At 42.3% G+C, this 20661-nt stretch overlaps 1 protein-coding gene across 4 annotated transcripts in view; it reads left to right on the top strand.

Moving 5' to 3' along the window:
• The window catches only part of arid5b (AT-rich interaction domain 5B), a 142969-nt gene that overhangs the window by 93254 nt on the left and 29054 nt on the right, over positions 1–20661 (top strand). For all 4 annotated transcript variants that reach the window (XM_073027240.1, XM_073027241.1, XM_073027242.1 and 1 more), the window contains 4 exons: positions 18–136; positions 3109–3310; positions 12317–12369; positions 17201–17298. In XM_073027240.1, coding sequence (XP_072883341.1) covers positions 18–136; positions 3109–3310; positions 12317–12369; positions 17201–17298 — 472 coding nt within the window. The remainder of the gene's footprint in view (positions 1–17; positions 137–3108; positions 3311–12316; positions 12370–17200; positions 17299–20661) is intronic.

Genomic DNA, 20661 nt, shown 5'->3' with positions numbered 1-20661 from the left:
TTAATGCTTTTTTCCAGCACTCAATCTGAAAGGCCGACCGCGGAAGAAGAAAGCCTGCTCACAAAAGCGGGATGCACAAGTTCCAAACGGCTTGAGAGATTCCAATGAAGATTCTGATGGGAAGAGCAACCCCAAGGTATGGTCCAGTTCATCACCCCGGCTGGTATGTTCCAGTCCGTGGCTTTGCGCCCCTCGTCATCCCAGTTCGCCCACCCTGAAACCCTTTATCTCCTGAAATCAACAGCAAGGTGTCAGCCTCTGACTCTTAAGTGAAAGATTGTGGATCCTGGCCCCACTTCAGAGACTGTTGGATAAAATCTAGGTTGAAGTAGAATCAGGTTTATTTTCACTGACGTGAAATTTGTTGTTATTGCCTATTTCCAGCACTGTAGAATCAGTTGAGCACTCCACCTCACCCCTTTTTATTTAGGGTAACAGGCCCTTGTAGCCCAATGAGACCGCACTGTCCAATTACATCCTTGTGACCAATTAACCTACTATCCCATAGACCATATATGTCAAACTCAAGGCCCGCAGGCCAAATCCGGCCAGCGGTGGAATTATCTTTGGTCCGCGAGATAATATCTAATTACTATTAAAGCTGGCCCCAGTAATCGAAGCGCCTATGGCGTATGATATGGCTAATGCTGAGTTTATTCAGGTACCAGGTTTTCAGGGTTTTTAGTGTTTATTCGGCAGTCTTGCTCGGCAGTCTTCTTCATAAGAAACGGAATTTGTAAAGTGAAACACTTTGTAGTTATAGCAGAGACTGAGACACATGAGAGCAGGCTGAAAAAACGGAGGCAACGAAAGCTGCGTTCGCACGCTTCCGACTGATCCGGCCCGCATGAAGCTGGATTTTGCTCAAACCGGCCCGTGACCTAAAATGAGTTTGACACCCCTGCCATAGACCTTTGGAATGTAGGAGGAAACCGGAACACCTGAGTGGAATATGGCAAATATTAAATTTAACAGCAACCCGGCTTCAGGTATGAATGTGGATTGTAGATTGAATTTAAACAGTAGTGCAGAACAGCAGTGTTCTTGGACTGCAGACGGGGGTTGATTACAAACCGATAAACACCCCATTGACCTGAGATGTCTGTATATGCGTGATTGCAGCCCGGACATAATGGTGCTTATCATTAATTTTGGGTGTTGTGGAGAGAACGTATAAGCTCCGAACAACAGTGGCAGAGTTGCACTCAGGTTGTTGGCACTGCAGTAATGTTACACTAGCAACTACTCTACTGTGCCACACTACTGAGGTTTTCACCTTGTGTAATTGCTACCTTCTAGACTTGATTTCTGTAACTCAATCCTTAGTGGTTTCCGACCCATAAACTTCAGAATCACGGAGATGTCCGTGAGGGAATGCTGCCGACTGGCACATTCTCGGCTGCAGGAGTACGTGCTGAGGGACGCACTCAAACTTGGTGCAGCCACTGCAAGGGCCCGGTGGGGAAGGACCACAGTTTAGGGTTCTTCTCCCGCGGGAGTTGAGGGGTAGGGGGCCGCCAGGGTGTATACCCCTCAACAAGAGTATGTAAATATGGAATAACAGAGTGTCACCTGGGTAGCAAACAGAGTGGAAATGTAAAGGCCGCAATGGAGACATTTGTTGAAGGACTGAGAGTCATTGAATGGTTTATTGTACATAATTTTATTTTTGAATAAAGTATATTTTGTTTAATTTTAAAAAAGAATAAACTTCAGAATCATCCAGAGCATCTTCTCATCCCGGTAACGTGTCAGTCCATTTACTCATCACTTTGGTGTCTGCTGATGTTGGCTTCTATTTGAGCAATACCTTATTTTAAAAACCTCATTAAATCTTTCTATCCTCTCCTGTGGGGGGAATCTCGTTGAAACTTACCGAATGTTGAAGGGACTAGAGAGGGTGGATGTGGAAGGGATGTTTCCTATGGTGGTGGTATCCAGAACTAGAGGGCACATCCTCAAAATAGAGGGGCGACCCTTTACAACAGAGGTAAGGAGGACTGCAGTGGAGGCCAAATCCGTGGGTATACTTAAGGCGGAAGTTGATAGTTTCCTGATCAGTCAGGGCATCAAAGGATATAGTGAGAAGGCAGGTGTATGGGGTTGAATGGGATCCAGGATCAGCCATGATGGAATGGCAGAGCAGACTCAATGGGCTGAATGGCCTAATTCTGCTCATACATCTTACGGTCCTCCTGCCCCATAACTCTGTGATCTACTTCATCCTGACTACCTGGAGTACTACAGAGATGTACAAAAATGGATCCTTTGGCCCACGGAGTCAGTGAAACCAACAAGCACCTACCTACATTAATCCCACTTTATTCCACTACACACAGCAACCAGTCATCTAGCCAACATGTACACCCCGGGACATGGGAGAAAACCAGTACGCTTGGGGCTACACGGTAGGAAGAGCTTGAAGACTCCACAGAGGCAGCACCGGAGACCAGGGTTGAGCCTGAGTTGTTGGTGCCGCAGGGTAGCAGAGCCTCCACTGCCAGTTACTCAGCTGCCCTCAGCATCTGGGCTCCCCTAATCCTGCTCACATGAGCATGCCTGGATCATTTTTGTGCCATTTTCCAGTCAGGTCTTAATATCCGGAATTCCCTCGATGCTTTGCTACCCCTTTCCTGTTTGAAAGCTACAGATTGATATTAATTGAGTTGAAAAATGACGTGCCAGAGGGAAGTGTGTGCCCAGTCTGAGTGATGGGTATCGACCCGAAATGTTAATTGTCCATTTCCCTCCGCGGATGCTGCCTGACACGCTGAGTTCCTCCGGCAGATTGCAGATGCCGGGATTGGAGCAAAAATACCAGTGTCTTCTGCCTCCATGTTAATATTTCTTCATGTCGAGTTTTGTTTGATCATGTTTCATTAGATACGCTGCATAAGATATATTAGTTCCTTGATTGTAAAGTGCTCTGGAAAATCCTGAAGTACCAAAGGACTTGTGAATAAATGGAAATGTTTTGAACTATCATAAGTGCTTTGTATAGCAATATTTAGGAAATAGTAACCTTCAAGTTCCTTACAAACTTTAGATTTAAATGTGATGTGTTAATCACGGTGCTGTTATAAATTCTGTGCATATTTTCCATCGCAGTCGAAATGTGAGCTCAAAACCATGATGGCAAAACCCAAGAATAACAACAACGGCAAAAATATCGCAGCTGATGAAAAATCAAAGGTTGCAGCGGGCAGTGAATCCAGAGGAGAGGAGCAGGCTTTCCTAGTTGCTCTTTACAAGTATATGAAAGAAAGAAATACTCCCATAGAGAGGATACCGTACCTTGGATTTAAACAAAGTAGGTGTGACCTTTTTTTCCCTCCCTCTTATGACATCTTTCAAGAATTCGTGACATGTGAAATGAGTAAAAATTTATTTCACCAAATGGATGCACTGACTGGGAAAGATCAGGTGATGCATTGTATTATTAATTCAGTGGAGCTTTTGTCCCAAGTGCAGACTATTAGCAGCAAGTAGGCTACTGCAGTGAAAGTAGTTCGATGTGATGACCTTGTACGCTGGTTTGTATTTGTATCTGGCCATCAGCTGGCATTTCCACATACAGTTGCTGTTGAAATGCCTAATTTGGGGACATTTGAAAGCCTTGTGTAGAGAAGAATGAGGTTTACCCCATCATTATTCAATAAAATGGAAGAAAACGTGTGTGTGCACACACACACGCATATTCTCTCTGTCGCTCTCTTGCTGTAAGATGAATAGATCTTTCCCCTGTGTTTGGTTCATATCTATCGCTTCACTGCAGAAGTAGAAATTTTGAGTGGTCATTGCTAGGGTCTATTCGAAATGTGTTCACTGTTCATTAAGACTTCGTTAAAGCCAGTCATTAGAAGAATGTGCAGAATTACATAGTTCATCAAGCTCAAAATATTCAGCCTGGTCCTTACAGTAAATAAAGTGGCCTTACACCTATTGCTGGGTTTCTTAGAGGAATGGCTAACTTGGAAGTTATTCCAGAGCCTCCCTGGGACTTTGCACAGTGGGTAACAGCATCACTTCCTTACATAATTTGAATGCATTGCTTCATATGTTTCAAACTCACCTTGTCATACGCAAACAACCAAACATTGCCTTCACCTTCAGTACTGTGTGCATCTGCTAGACCCTTACCTGGAGGTAACGAGACTAGGAGCATGCTCATTGTCAGGCATAAAATCCTTCCATGTTTTATGCCCAGTTGCATCTGTTGAGCCTTGAGTAACACCAGAGAGTGACTGTTATAGGTAAGTGGTTGGCAAGCTGCTGGTGTTCCCAGGAAGCAAGGGACTGTGTGACCTTTATTTTTCTTTCACTTACCTGTATAACAGATCTGTAGCACGTCTTAATGTAAAAAGTGGGCTCTCAATTCATCATACGTACATCTTGTTTATTGTGTCCCGTCGTGCGTGCACACTTCTGATTGTAGATGTCAGATACGTTATCAGTTCCTTGAATGCCAAAAGGGATTTTCTGCTATGCAAGTCTTTTCTTGAATAATGCTACTGTGGTGTCCATCGTTGGTTCTTAATGAAGTGCATCTATGTCATCTGTATTCAGGATGTTTGAAAGTCATTTATCAGACCTGGAAGGCCTCTTGCTCTTGGGCTAGCCATGGTAGACGCTGATACATTAAGGACATTTAAGCAAAAAACTTAGGCCCTCCAGTTGTTATCATCCATGATCTTAGAATAGGTTAAAATGTCAGTACAATATTGTGGGCCGAAGGGCCTGTACTGTGCCCGAGTTGATTTGTTGGTCTAATTTAGTAAACTTCTACCCAGCTCTGTGTCCTTGGAATGAATAAATAGCCTTTTCCCCCAAACACAATTCTGTAGACGTGTGGTGGAAACTATATTGACTGGTTGCATCACAGCCTGGTATGGAAACACCAATGCCCTTGTATAGAAAAGCCTTCAAAAAGCCATGGATACGGCACAGTACATCACAGGTAAAGCCCTGCCCACCGTTGAGCACATCGACGCGGAGCGCTGTCACAGGAAAGCAGCATCCGTCATCAAGCTCTCCACAATCCAGGCCACGCTCATTATCACTTTTGCCATCAGGAAGAAGGTACTGGAGCCCCGGGCCTCTCACCACCAAGTTCAGAAACAGTTATTCCCATCAACTATCAGGCTCTTGAACTAGAGGAGGATAACATCACTCCTCCCGTCACTGAAGCATTCCTGCAGCCTATGGACTCACTTTCAAGGACTCTTCATCCCACGTTCTCCATATTTACTGCTTATTTATTTATTTATTTATTATATTTTTCTTTTTTGTATTTGCACAGTTTGTCTTTTCCACACTGGTTGTTTATCCATCCTGTTGGATGCAGTCTTGCATTGATTCTGTTGCGTTTCTATTTACTGTGAATGCCTGCCAGAGATGTATCTGAGGGCTGTGCATGGTGACGTATGTCTACTTCGATAATGAACTTTGAGTCTGTGGAATTCATTGCCACAGATGTCTATGGAGGCTGAATCATTGGAGTACATTTTAAGTGGAGGCTGATAGTTTCTTGCTTAGTAAGGGCATCAAAGGTTACGGGGAGAAGGCAAGAGAATGGGGTTGAGAGGGGTAATAAATCAGCCATGAATGAATGATGGTGCCAAATGGCCTAATTCTGCTCCTTGGTCTTATGGGCTGGCCCTCTGCACTAGTCCTCTCTGCGTGCAGCCATACGATTGACATGGCCTTGGGATTTGAGGGCACTTAACTTCAAATTAATGCTTTGACAAACTACTTGTGCACAATCACATTTGGGTATCTCCGCATAACGTACTATCACAAGCTTAGAGCAACCATAGATCTAATCAATTTCAGAACTCGTGGCCTCTCCCTTTAATTTCCACTATCCACTTTTGAAGCTTTTGCCTGAACCTCTCTCTGCAATAGGAATTGGAAGATGAAATTAAAGTTCGCTTGGTGGTGACTATCAATAGAGCCAGGAGAAAAGAGTCGTGAACAAGAGTAATAAAAGTATTCTCATTGAGACTCAGCTTGAAATGTCGACTGTCCTCTCTATAGATGCTGCCTGACCTGCAGAATTCCCCAGTGTTTTGTGTGTGTTGCTCTGGATTCCCAGCATCTATAGGACCTCTTGTGTTTATCTCATTAAGATTGTCATGTACTGTCCATCCTTTGTATTAAAACAGCAGCGTGGTCATTTCAGTGGGAATCTTAGACTCAAAAGGCTAGCGTGGCCTCAAACCAGATTGGGTAAGGATGACCTGCTTTGTGCCATGAAGGACATTTATTAGATTTTCCAGTTTTGTCAAACCAGATTTAAATTTTCAAGCTGGTAGTGTGAGGTTTGAACTTTTGTTATTTGGGTCAATAACCAGTAACATGCCTGTTACACGTTGGTACCTATAAGTACAGTATCTGAGTCTTGTGTATGCCATTCACCATACTGTCTCCATATGAATAGAATTTGTTTCAGTTTACAGTGTAAATAGATTAGTAGCTCCAGCTGAGTAATTGGCAATGAAAATTACTCTAGTGCAAATGTGTGCTTTGAGATCACCACTGATTTCTCCTTTTCAAAAAGAATTAAGGCAGCAAAGTGCAATTTGTTTTATCTTTGATCTGTGGAGCCTCTGAATGGTATTACCAGAGAAATCAGACCATTTACAGCTTGCTGAGAGTATCTGCGGTACACTCATCAACAAAATGAGAACATTCATATCTTGTTCTACTGCAGGCTGTACTGAAGCTCCTGCGTAATGGGATTTAAGTGAGACTTAAGATCGAGATAAGTCCAATAAAAAATACATCAAAATGTAACTAAATGTAAATGTTCTTCAAAACACATCCTCTTTTTTGAAAATTTAACAGCTGGTAATGCAATTAATAATGCAAGAGCTTTGCAATAATAGAGCCTGCTGAAACCTTTCAATGATTATCTGTAGATGTCTTTACTTTTCCTTTTCGTGCTTTGGCATTTGATGACTTTCTAGGGAAGCAGAGAGTGTCATTTCCCTCCTGTCAAAATCCCTATCAATTCATCAGAAGCTCACACTTGATTTTCCCCTCTCTAATCTGCTCTCCATGTTTAAACTTCTAGTTCTACTTTGGGCTCTTGAATACATCCTTAGCAACCAGGTTCTTGCCCCTCCCATTCCTTTCCCAATCGTTTGGTTGATCTCCGGACCGATATTGCTTCATTACTAGCATTGAGAGGCCAAGTCAAAGTTGCCATCAGTACCCCCTGCAGATGAAATTCCATCATTTTGTTCTCAGTTTGCTCATCAGCTTTAATATACTTGGTTATTCCATCGTCCCTGTCCCCACCATCTTATCTAGCATTGTCCACTTCCAGAACCCTTCCAAAGTTAACAATTCAACCTTTCCCCAAGTAGCCAGCACATTGACCAGTTCCCCAATTAAATTGTAGAAGGAAGGTCGCAACTTCCAATTGGATACTGAAGTCACTGCAGCAACCCCTTTCTCACTCCTAGTTGCTCTCCTTTTCCCTCTCCCTGTATTAGCATTGAGTAGCTTGTGAATGAATCGGACTTTATCCCTAAGTGGACATCAGGAAGACTGAAGCCACCCTTCTGCCCCTGCACTGCAAGCCCAGTCCCTGACCATTCATTGCTGACTGATCAAATCAAAGGAGATACAATTCTGTTATGTTCATCACTGAGTTGAGTAACAAACTCTGTTCCCTTGCTTTGCACCTGCCCGGGGGAACATCCTGTGTCCCTCCATGGCCTGTGTTCATTACCACCAGGTGTGACTTCACCATCTTTTTCCTCTCTGATGTCCAAGCTTTATTCTGTTTGATTCATCCAAAGGTTTTGTGTCAATAGTTGGTCTAGCATTAGGTACTATTAACCCTGTGCCTAATGCTAGAAATGATTCCAAGCTAATCAGGTTTAAGTATTTGTTCTTATTTACAAATTCACCATATCATGGTTGAACTCAACTTCTGCATGTGGCTGTCCAAAATCTCAGTTAAGTCCAAGTAAATTTATCATCATTTTTCTTGCAGGCAATTACAGGGAAATAAAGCAGTACAAATCAATTTGTGGAAAAACTACACATAACAAAGTCTGACAACCAAAGTGTAAAATAGACTATGTATAAATTTTTTTAAAAATTAAATAATACTAGAATATGAGTTGTGGAGTCCTTGAAAGTGAGTCTATGGGTTGTGGAGTCAGTTCGGTGTTCAGGTGTGTGAAGTTATCCATACCAGTTCAGCAGCCTGATGGTTGTAGGATAATAACAGTGGTGGTGTGGGTCCAGTACCTCCTTTCCAATGGCAGTAGCAAGAAGGCAGTGTGACCTGGATGGTTTGGGACCTTGATGATGGATCTTGCTTCCTTCTGGCAATTCTCCATGTAAATGCACTCCCTGGTAGGGGTGGGAGGGATGGCTTTTCCTCTGGACTGGGCTGTATCCACCACTTTCCTTTGAGTTTTCCATTCCTGGGCATTGATGTTTCCATCTGAGGCCATGATGCAACCAGTTAGGATACTCTCCACTCTGTATCTATTCAAGTTAGGTGGCATGTCCAATCTCTGCAAACTTCTCAGCTCTGCATATTTGTATCTGCTATGGAACCATAAGCCATCTAACCTCAAAAATGCTGGAAATCAACTCTTTGTGGAACTAATTCCTCAACCTGATCTTGGATCTGTTAGTGAAGATCTGTTTGACCTACACTTGGTTGAATCGGAGGAGCAGGATTCTTCACCTTGTATTTGAAACAACAGAGCTCTCTTTAGCAGTCTCCAGTCCTTACCCTCTGATCGTTTGCAAAAATATAAGGTAGCCATGATGGACTGCCGCTATTTTAAACTCAAATCCAGTGTTATTTGACTCATAGTTCAATAGAGCAGTTGATGAATATAGGTGTTAAATCATGTGGTTCAGGCTTTGGTATGTGAGAGATTTATCATTGGGTCAAAACTACACTCTCCCCTGTTCTGTGACAATGGAGTGACCTGAGTATTTCTTTATCCTGTTCTTTCCTGTAGTTCATTGGTACTTGTATTTCTGTATTTCTTGTATTTCTGTGCACCTACTTAGAACATTACAGCAAGTGCTGATCTTTTAACCTACTCAAAGATCAATCTAATCCCTCTCTCACAAATAGCCCTTCATTTTTCTATCATCTATGTGCCATCTTAAATGACCGTAATGTATCTTCCTCTACTGCCACTCCTGGCAGCTTGCTTCACGCACTTAATGCTCTCTGTGAATAAATAAATCTACCTCTGATATCCCTCAATCAAACTTTCTTCCAGTCACTTTAAAATTATGGCCCCTTGTATAAGCCATTTCCATCCCGGGGAAAATCTCTGGCTATTTACTTAATCTATGCCTCTTATCATAGAAACATAGAAAACCTACAGCACAATACAGGCCCTTCAGTCCACAAAGTTGTGCCGAACATGTCCCTACCTTAGAAATTACTGGGCTTACCTGTAGCCCTTTATTTTACTAAGCTCCATGTACCTATCTAAAAGCCTCTTAAAAGACCCTATCATATCCTCCTCCACTACCGTTGCCGGCAGCCCATTCCACGCACTCACCACTCTCTGAGTAAAAAAACTTACCCCTAACATCTGCTCTGGACCTACTCCCCAGCACCTTAAACCTGGGTCCTCTTGTAGCAACCATTTCAGCCCTGGGGGAAAATGCCTCTGACTATCCACGCGATCAATGCCTCTCAAAATCTTGTACACCTCTATCAGGTCACCTCTCATCCTTCTTTGCTCCAAGGAGAAAAGGCTGAGTTCACTCAACCCATTCTCATAAGGCACACTCCCCCTTATCAGCCCCTGTACACCTCAATCAATTCTGCTTGCATCCCCTTTCAGTCCAATGAGGAAAATCCCTAGCTCGCTCAACCTATCCTCATAGAAGTCAACTTCCTTGATGCCTGTTACTTTCAACTTTGACAAGATTGCACATTCATTGCACACAATGGCTATATGATAGGAATAAGTACATTCATTGTTACAGAGTGGGACTGAGTACAGCTCCTTGTTCCTTCTGCAATGGGCACCATGAAACAGTAACAAGATAACTCAGCTTTTGCTTCTGAAAACTAGATCTTCTGGCAGTACACATAGAAAGAGTAAGCTGAGGTTGAGTAGGTGATTTATTGGGAGCTGGGAGCTATCCTGGTACCTCTTGAAAGCTACAACTGATTTTTCTTTTTGGACAGGATAGAGGTTTTTCCCACCATGAAGTAGCTAATGCACAGATTACAGGATCCAGTTTGTTTCTTGTTAATGTGCGGTGGTCTGATGAGTAGGGGACCATCCCGACAAAGCTGAAGATGCACCTTGCCAAAAAAAGTGTGAACAAACTTGGCTGAATCCCTACACCGTAGTGCATCTGTAAAATCTTTCATTGTGGTGATATGGTTTGGAGCATCTATTGAGAGGAATAAACAGTCAACATTCTGGGCCAAGAGTCTTCATTAGGACGCAATGAAGGGTCTCAGCCTGAAATGTCAACTGTTTGTTCCCCTCCATTGATGCTTCCTGACTTGCTGCATTCCTCCAGCACTTTGTGTGTGTTCCTAATATTTCCAGCAGCTGCAGAATCGTGGTTTGGATAAGGTTATTCCCATTTGCGCATCAAAATGAGATCTTCAATGTGGACCTTGCAGAAACATGAGCATCTCACCCAGTCTGATACCAATGGCATAATGACGGGGTATCGTACTTTTGGAATTGCTGCTACTCCACTGAGCAATGTAAAGCTTTGTCTTCATTTCCACGCAGCAATGCTTTTTGAAGGCTGGGAGGTCTCCTAGTACATAGGCTAATATTTATGAATCAACCAACATTACTGAAACTATTAATCTAATCTCATAAGGTTGTGGGAGTTAGCTGCATGCTTTTGCCGATGCAGAATAATGATGGCTACTTTTCATATGGCAACACACAGAGTGCTGGAGAACCTCAGCAGGTCAGGCAGCATCTATGAAGAGGAGCGAACAGTTGACGCTTCTGGCCGAGACCCTTCGGGACAAGTTGTTGCTCTGCACTTCTAGCATCTACAGAATCTAGTGTTTACATTTTACACGGACTTTCAAATGGTTTGGAATGTCCCAAGATTGTGATGGATGCTATAGGAAGCCTCAATTTACCTGAGAGATGCCTGGATGCCCATTATGTATCGCTGTGTGGATTACCAGATTAAAATTGTGGGCATTGGTGATCCAATACCATTCATTAAGTAACCAGAGAAACCAGTTTCTAAGTAAAGCACATTATCTCGTAAGCTGGATGATCTCCACGTTGCGCTGGTGCATGTGCTGCAGGTCACGCTAATGCTGACTGGGATAGCCTGAAAAGCTTGAGGCAGCGATCAGAAATGCATAAAACATGCACAGCACTGTATTTGTCATTGTGGAGCAGAGGGCGAGTTTGTAAATCTGGCCGGAGCGAAAGATGTTGGAAATGGTGTAGTTGGAGCAGGTGACAGGGAGGGAGTACCCAGCCCTAACACCAGCAAGGTCGCCTGATTCCAAACAGTTAGTTTATTGATCATTACAGAATGTCTCTCCAGTCTGCCTTCCCCTTTTTCCCCAAATATGATTCCCCTCTTCTGCTCCCTTTCCACTCCTAGTCCACCATAGAGACCCATATCAGAATCAGGTTTATCATCACTCACAGGCAGTGCAATTGAATAGGAGCTTATAGGCCATGACAGCCACAGTTCAGGAGTGAGGGAAGACATACTTTGTCGGTGTCAGCCCTGCTCTGAAGTGACCACGCGTGACCCCAAGCCACTGAGAGGTCCACACTGATTAAAGGGTCGGTGATGACGATGTGCAGCCCGAAACATCTAAACATTGAAGTGTGATGAGTGACGCTGGCCATTGAAAACTGAGGCTAGCAGATGCGGTGTGCAAGATGCCACTGTTCCAGTGCAAACCTTGTGGCTGCCTCATCGCTCTGCAATGGTGCCCCTGGTATTGCCTCAGAGTGCCATATAGATAGTCCACAGAAGCACCAGTTTCTGCAGGCAGCGGAAGAAACGTATGGCACGTGGGTTGTGTTGCCAGTGAGTGCCTGGCTGATGCCAGCTGTGCCCAGCCCCCTAATGGGCACGATCACTCTCAGAAGTGACCAGAGGCAGAGCCCACCCTGGGCATGGTATACACATTAAAAATTGGTACACTTTGTCGGCTGTTGTTCTTTCAAAAGTTAACGTTTCATAGTTTAAGAGCGTAATGTTTGAAAAATCATTGGCTAATATTAACTTTTATACAACTACAATCGTTTCCTGCTATTTCTTTCGATAATCCTTACACCTATTGTTTTTCTTTAAACAGTTAACCTTTGGACTATGTTCCAAGCGGCCCAGAATCTCGGAGGATATGAAGTGGTAAGTCAGTCCTCTATTGCTTCACTAAAGATCACTTTGCTTCTTTCAGTCTTGTTTTTCAGCTGTCCGTATAAATAAATGGTGGCTATGACAAATTCTTAGCATGGCTGCAGACATTCTGAGTACATTTTTAAAAGGTCCTTTTTTTTTCTTGCACAGAGGCTGGAGATTAGATCCAGATTTAGAATGGAGCAGATTTATTGTAAAAAGCTACAAGTGGAAAACACATGTAACAGCTCCTCTGTCAAGGAAAGAAGTGAGCTCTGTAATTTTTTCCCATGTTGCCTCTCAAAGGGGACAATTATAAAGCCAAGCCAAGACTGTAGAAAGGAATTTTTACTTGGCTGCTTACTTGGCATCTGTTCACTTGTAATATGGGAAAGTATTAATGGCTGAAAAGTGAGTCAGTAATGGTTGTTAAAGAATTGTAAAGGCCATTTGTCAGTTGCTTTTTTTGACAAGCTAATATGGAATATTAAAAACCATCAGTACAGTGAGCAATGACGTCCACATCCTTTGCTTGTCTGGTCAGTCAGTAGGAGATTAATGCATTCTGAATATAGAATGATTAACATTTTTAGACCAACTGTTAAAGTACTAATAACCTAGCTATTTGGGCAGGAACGAAATGGCCCAAAAGTGACTTTCAAATACACGGGGTTATTATGCCACTGAGTTCAGAGCGTCAATTTGAGTTCTGCTTCAGAAATACAAGCGTAAAATTTAGAATAGTGCTTCAGTGTGGTGCTGTAAACTGTTGTGCGTCAGATGTTAAAACAAGTCCTCTTTTAAAGGATTTAAAAGCATATCGAGTTCAAGAGGTAGTGTATTTCGGGTGTTTAATATGATTAGGTTTTTCACATGGAGATAAATAATTTCTTCTGTTGAGAAAGAGAAGAATGTAAATGTGTAATAAAATTAGGTCCATAAGGGATGAAGGCAAAATGTGATTCACACTGACCCCTCCCAAATTCAGGGGACAGTTGAACATTTCATGATTGAGAATGATAAATTTTTATTGGTTAAATAGGTAAATGAATTTTTTTTTAAAAAAAAAACACCCTGCTAGTGGTACTGTGTAGTGTGCAGATAGGCTGTCATATCTGCTGTTTTAAAAGTTACTGTCCTCAAAGTTGGTGAGTGATTATGAATGGGATTTGATTCAACAGAAAAGGGTCTTCTGCTTTTATAGTAATTTCTCCAGATATCAAACAGTTCTCAGTGAATTATAATGTTTTGATTCTAATGACAGACATCTAGAAAAGCTGCTGCTTTGTTTCTTTGGAATAAGCGAGCTAACGTTTTTGATAACTGAAGGTCTAGTGTTATTTGGGTGCGGCAAGTGTCTTGCAAGAGGGAAATTTTCATAAAAGTCATGAGATGTGATGTCAGCCAAGCATAAATACCATCCATTGCTTACATCAAATGTAGGAGGTTATAAATTTCCATTGTGTTATTTTTGGGCATGATACAATAATGTTTTCTATGGCCACTGTTTTTCTTTTCCTCTCTGCTCAATCTGCGTTGCTCCCTCTTTTGTTCACTTTCTGCCCCCTCTGCTTCTTCCATCCACTCTTCCTCCCTCCTCTCCATTTTTGGTGCTGTGACAGTCACTTTCTTCCTCTGCTCCGCAGAATATTGATCTGATAGAGAATGGGCTCCCGTAATCTAAGAGGCTTCAGCTCTGGGCATAGATATGAAATGTTTAGCCGTGGCATTGTACACAAAGAAGATTATGTTTGCTTTCTGCTCACCAGCAAGAATTTATAATGTGTGTATTCACACAGCTTGATAAGCCACCAGTTAACAAAGCATAAAAGCCCATTTCATCATAGAAAGTTATAAATATTATTTACAAAAAGTAGAAAATGTAATTGCTAACGAATGGATGCAAGAAGCAGCATTGTTTCTGAAAACAAACTCTTTTGTTTGTTTTAATAATAACAGTACCCCTGTTGCCTAGGTTTTCCATTACAGCCTTTAGTAATGAAATTCCATTGACAATTGCACTGCGCAAAAGCCCATTTTCTCTACATGATACACTGTTCTCATACAGGGCTTTTATGCAAATCAGGCTACAATGGAGCTGTGTTTCCTTTTAGAGAGGCCTTTCTGAATATGTAACTCACGCACAATAGTTATGTCTTGTAAAAAAAAATTGAATAAGCATTGTAAAATACGATTGCATATCAAGGAGATGTAAATTGAAATATAAATGGAGAGCCTTGTAACACAATCCTGGCGCTGAAGTGAAAATCAATATGTTCTTACACATCCTTTTAGTTATCCTTGCATTACCAAGGCTTGCACGTGACACACATCGCGTTCAAACCCGTGTTTACTATGGGTGCAGAGCATTTATGGCCTTACACCAATGCCCAGTGAGTGCTGATGTTTTAAAGTGAAGTAGATTGAACTCTCTCTCCGCTGCGGAAAATCGAAATGAATTTTTCTGTTGAAGATTCAGGCTGCAGCCAAAACCATTTCACAGAGACACCAACGTCACTCAAGAGCAAATCACCCTGACTGATGGGCTGAACTGAAAACTCATGTAATGCTAACACACAACTCCACACCTTCAGTGTCCGAATCTGTGCGTGTGTAAAATTCAGCTACCCCTGTCTTGGCTGTGCACGTGCAACACCATGCAGTTTACAGTTTAAATTGAGAAATTCTGCCAGTTGCTCCTTTAAAAAGAAACTTACGTGTGTCCTTTGTTTGACATTTCCATTCCCAGTTAGACTGATACAACTCGGGCGTTCTCTAAAATGGTGCATGGTGGAAAGGCTTTCTTGAGTTTTTCCATTCATAAGAAAGAGGTTTAATGTGCAGCAGGTTCATACCCTTTGATTTGTACCAGTTATCAGATACCCAGGGGGTGTGTTACTGACTTGTTGCCACAGGTGGAGGTAACAAATGAATCACAGTCAGGAGAGGTTCTGCAGATGCAACATACCCAAAATGCTGGAGGAACTCAGGAAAGATCAGGCAGTGTCCTTGAGATGAAGAAACAGTTGGCGTTTCGGTCCGGAATCCTCCTTCAGGACGGGAAGGGAAGGGGGAAGATGCCAGAATACAAATGTGAGGGGAGGGGAAGGGGGATAGCTTAGAAGGTGATAGGTGGAGCCAAGTGGATGGGAAAGGTAAAGGGCTGGAGAGACAGGAATCTGATAGGAGAGGAGAGTGGACCGTAGGAGAAAAGGAAGGGGGAGGGGCACCGGAGGGAGGTGAGAGACAGCTGAGAAGAGGAAAGAGGCTAGAGTGGGGAATAGGAGGAGAGGAGGAGAAGGGATTTTTTTTAACTGGAAGAAATCGATACTCATGCTGCTGATGTGGCCTCCTTGACACTAATGGGACCTGTCGTAAAGTAGGTGGCCAAACATTTTAATTCCCATTCCCATTCTAACGTATCAGTCCATGGCCTCCTCTTGTGGCACAATGAAGCCACACTCAGGGTGGAGGAGCAGCACCTTGTGTTGTGTCTGGGTAGCCTCTGACTGATGGCATGAATATCGATCTTTCCTTCTGGTTTAAAAAAATCCCTCCCCCTTCCCTCTTTTATTTCCCACTCTGGCCTCTTGCCCCTTCTCACCTGCCTATCACCTCCCTCCGGTGCCCCTCCTCCTTGCTTTGCTTCTATGGTCCACTCTCCTCTCCTATTAGATTCCTTCCTCTCCAGCCCTGTACCTTTCCCACCCACTGGTCTTCACCTATCACCTTCTAGTTCTCCTTCTTCTCCCGCCCCCCCACCCCCCACCCCCATCTTTTTATTCAGATGTCTTCCCCTTTCCTCTCCCAGTCCTGAAGAAGGGTCTCGGCCCGAAACTTCGATTGTCTATTCGCGTCCATGGATGCTGCCTGACCAGCTGAGTTCCAGCAGTTTGTGTGTGTTGTAATGGATCACAGTGATCGGTGGCTGAGTTCTTTGTGTCTGCCCTCTAGTGGCCTCTCGTAGAGGTGCAGCATCAGACCCAGCTGAGAATCATATCATCTTTATTTACAGAGCATTGTAACAGGCACTTGCAGCTGAACAGATCTGTACACCAATGTGACCAATTAACCTAAATGTCTTTGGAATGTGGGAGGAAACCGGAGCACCTGGAGGAAGCCCACGTGGTCATGTGGAAAACATTCAAACTCCTTACAGACACAGTCGGGAATCAAACTGGGTCTCTGGTCCTTTAAGGCGTTATGCTAACCCACTACGTTACTGTGGTGCCCCATCTTGCACCCCAGGATGGTGTGGGTGGGAAATCGAGGATTGGAAAGAACTGAGAATAAATTGCAGATTTAAAATTTTTGGTATGCGTCCATTTCAGTACCTTGTTTCCAGAATTTTTGGACTGTCCTGACCAGTGTAGGAATACTGCTGGCTGAGGAACAGGAAATGGCTTGTGATGAGCAGGATTTAGCTCTATCTACAATATCCAGCAGGACTGTATTCCAGATCAGCACATTTGGAGACTGTTAAGGTGCCATTGTAACCTATTGTGGGGTTCACCTGGTGAGAGAGGATTATTATAGACCTGCAGAAAAGATAAAGGCCTTCCAGTCCATTGAATCCACAGTGACCAACAAGTGTCCATCTGATTTCATCCAACATTAATCCTAATTCATTCTCCCTACATTCCCAACGACTCTTTCCAGTTTTCACCATTTATCTGGTTGGTTTCTCGTTGAGCTAAAGTTCTTCCTCAGGAGCTGCTTGGTAAATTCCATTTAAAAAGGGTGTGTTATATGGGGATAGTTCACATGTCAGGTTATACAACCTATCGTAGGAGGGCAACAGTCAGGCGTCATCTAACACTGGCTCTTACTGTGATTATGGCAGATAACAGCACGTCGACAGTGGAAGCAGATCTACGATGAACTAGGTGGTAATCCGGGCAGCACAAGTGCAGCGACGTGTACTCGCAGACACTACGAGAGGTAAGAGTTCGCCTGTCAAAACCATCCCTTATGAACTTTTAAAAACAAGTCCAAGTCTGAGCTGTAACCTTGTCAAGGGCAAAGCCTGGTTTATCATGAAACTGCTGATTGGAACATTTCACACTAGTAGCTGTAATTGTCTTGGTTATGAAAACTGCTCAACGTTTATTTACATCGGATAAAGTTGAAGTAAAAATGGGATAGTCGATTGACCAGATATCTACGTTGCGGGGTCTACATTGTATATCAGTATCTGACCTGTTAATCCCAGGGAATTTCAACAGTAATTGATTCATAGTGCTAGTTACTTTGGCGGATTAGCCTGCAGCTCTAGTTAACTCCTGGTCATTGATCAACAGCATGAGTTGTATTGGAGTGAGTTATATTGAAGTTATTTTATTGAGATACAGTGTGGGGTGGGCTCTTCTGGTCCTTTAGCCGTATCGCCCAGCAGTCCCCCAATTTAACACGGGACAATTTACAGTGACCAATTAACCTACCAACTAGTACGTCTTTGGACTGTGGGAGGAAAGCCATTTGAAGTTATATTGGGTCAACTGATCTGGAGGACTAGTTTTGTCATTTTGAGAGTTGCAAACAAGGGGATGTAACTCTAAAATGAGAGGCCAGCCATTTAAAGTTGAGGTATTGAGGGTGATGGGAAGCAGGCAGAGAAGATCATTTGAGAAGAACATCTTGAACGATGGAGGCTTGATGGCTTGCAGATATCTTGTAGTAATTGAGGTGATTAATTCAGACTCTGGTATAGTGCTAGACTAGTTAATCCCAGGCAATTGATCCATCATGGTGGTTAATCCCTGGTACTGGTTAATACCGTGAATGAACTGCTGGGCTGATTGATAGCAGGCCACAGATTGACTGTGTTAGTTAATCTCTTTGATTGATCTGTAGAGCTGGTTAATGATGTATAATACTAGTTAATCTTGGTTGAGCAATTCACAGCATTGATTGATTCTGAGTGTCAATCTGTACCTAGTTAATCACCGATGATTAACCCATTGCTCAGGTTCATGCACAGTAGTGTATCCAAAATTCATATTGAAATTTATTTCCATTTTCTTCCTGTAAGACCCTTATGTAGCATGAATATTCTGAGTTCATAATCAGTTTTCAAATTCACATTAGCTGTTTTTCTGATTGTATAAAACAAGATTTAGTTATTGTTTCCTTCTGGTCAGCTACACCAATGTCGAGGAGAATAAAAAAAACAAGCAGCTCCCAGTTGATTCTGATAGAGTGGCCTGATTTAGAGGTTTTCTTTCCCTCAGGAAAGCAATGACTAAATATGTTTACACTACCGATTCAAGCTTTGCTACAACACTTTAAGATGATTAAGTGGGGCAGAATGCTGTCAGGATGAATTGTGCTCCATTTTGGAACATGCTCAGAGCACAGTGTTTATTTTCACGTGGATTATTTTGTATTCATTGCAGAGTAAATTCATTTGATTTTTTTTCCTCTCTTCCTTGTGATGTAGCCTCATGCTGGATGGAAGCTTTTATTTTGAGCAAAGCAGAAAACAATTTAATGCTGATGATTTCACTAATGTCCCTCGGGCTTTAACTGGTCCATGCCTGCATCTACTTTGTTTTAATTCAAATCAACTCAGATGCTTTGTAAGCAAATGTCTTAGTCAGCTTTAATTCATTCAGTAACTATCCATCACTGTCAGAATTTAATACAAATTACCAGCTACTTGGCTAAGGCTCTTTGCTGTTCTAAATTTAATTAGTTGGATTACTGATGATTAACTGTTAAGTCAGCATAGATATGATTCTGTCTGTGAGTTTCTGCTAAGAGTGTATTTAAAGTTAATTTTATTCGGGCCTATAATTAGATTAGAAACATGAATCTGTTTATGAGTTAATTTAAAAGACACAATTGGTATCTGCAAACTATTCAAGGGATCTGTTATCGGCAATTAGACTCTTATTAGTTTTGCAGCCTTTATTTTAAAATATTAAAACCTTTGGCGGGCGAGGATAATCTCTCAAAATTACAAATAGGATACTTCTCCCTGCACCGCTAGAGGTTTCCGTATTTGTATTGAGTACATTGTTTGTAATGACCCACAGTCTGAACAATACACGAAGACTGGTTTTCAATATACTGCCCATGCAAAATGATTTTCAGTGTATTGCAGAATTGACTCATAGTGAAATGGAGCCTACCTCAAGGGACTAAGATGACCTTTATCAATATGCAATTTGAAATGTTATAGTAAAGCCCACATGTACTTGCTAGTAATATGTGAAAGAAACTTTAAAATATATATAGAAGAATGTGGGCCACCCTATCAAACTGCCTGTTTGTAAACTGCTGTCACTTTTTTAAGGCCAATTAAAGATGGATAATAAGTGCACCTTGCAGCCAGCCAATAGAGACTTGGAAATAATCCAAGCCTAACAAAGCCAGGAAAGGAAAGATGGTTAACAATAGGTTAGTTAGATGATTAGTCTCATCACTTTTCCATGTTAATGTATTAAATGAAGGAATGGGGCACACTAATTACCTTTTTTCCCCCCAAAAAGAAATGTCATACTGGCACACGTTGGGGCTAGGTGGTGTCAGTTATTGAGATGTGGTACCTCACGAGAATCCAGGTGGGACCACAACTATTCACAGTATTTTTGAACAACTTTGTCTATGCAAGGATTGTGAAGCAAAGGTGGAAGGTATTGGTTGCAGTATTAAATTAGGAAAAAAATTGTTCATTAATATACCTGTATGATCTGAGTTGGTCAGACTATGGAAACTGTGGGGTTATGAGTTTGGATTTAAAATAATAAACATTGTATTTTAAGACCATAAGACAGAGCAGAATTAGACCATTTGGCCCAACAAGCATGCTCCACCATTTAATCATTGCTGATTTAATTTCCCTCTCAACTCCATTCTCCTTATCTGTGTTCTAAAGGGACAACCTTCTTCTCTCTGCCCTCTGGTCCTAGAATCCCCTCCATAGGAAACATACTCTGCACATCCACTGTATTTAGCCCCTTTAATATCTGGTAGGTTTCAATGAGATTCCCTCCTATTCATCTAAACTCTGGTAATTACAGGCCTAGAGCCATCAAGTGCTCCTCATAAGTTAACTCTTTCATCCCTGGGATAATTCTCATAAACCTCCTCTGGACCCTCACCAATGTCGGCACATCCTTTCTTAGATATTGAACTCAGAACTGCATCCAATATTCCAAATATGCTCCGACTGATGCCTTGTATGCAGAGGTTTTATATTCTAGTCCTCTTGGGAAAAAAATGCTAACATTGCATATGCCTTCCTACTCTCAACTCAATCTGCAAGTTAACCTGCACCAGGACTTCCACATCCCTTTGCAC

Source organism: Hemitrygon akajei, chromosome 23 (genome assembly GCF_048418815.1).
Source record: "Hemitrygon akajei chromosome 23, sHemAka1.3, whole genome shotgun sequence".
NCBI classification, from domain to species: Eukaryota; Metazoa; Chordata; class Chondrichthyes; order Myliobatiformes; family Dasyatidae; genus Hemitrygon; species Hemitrygon akajei.
This window is presented reverse-complemented; position numbering and strand designations above follow the sequence as displayed.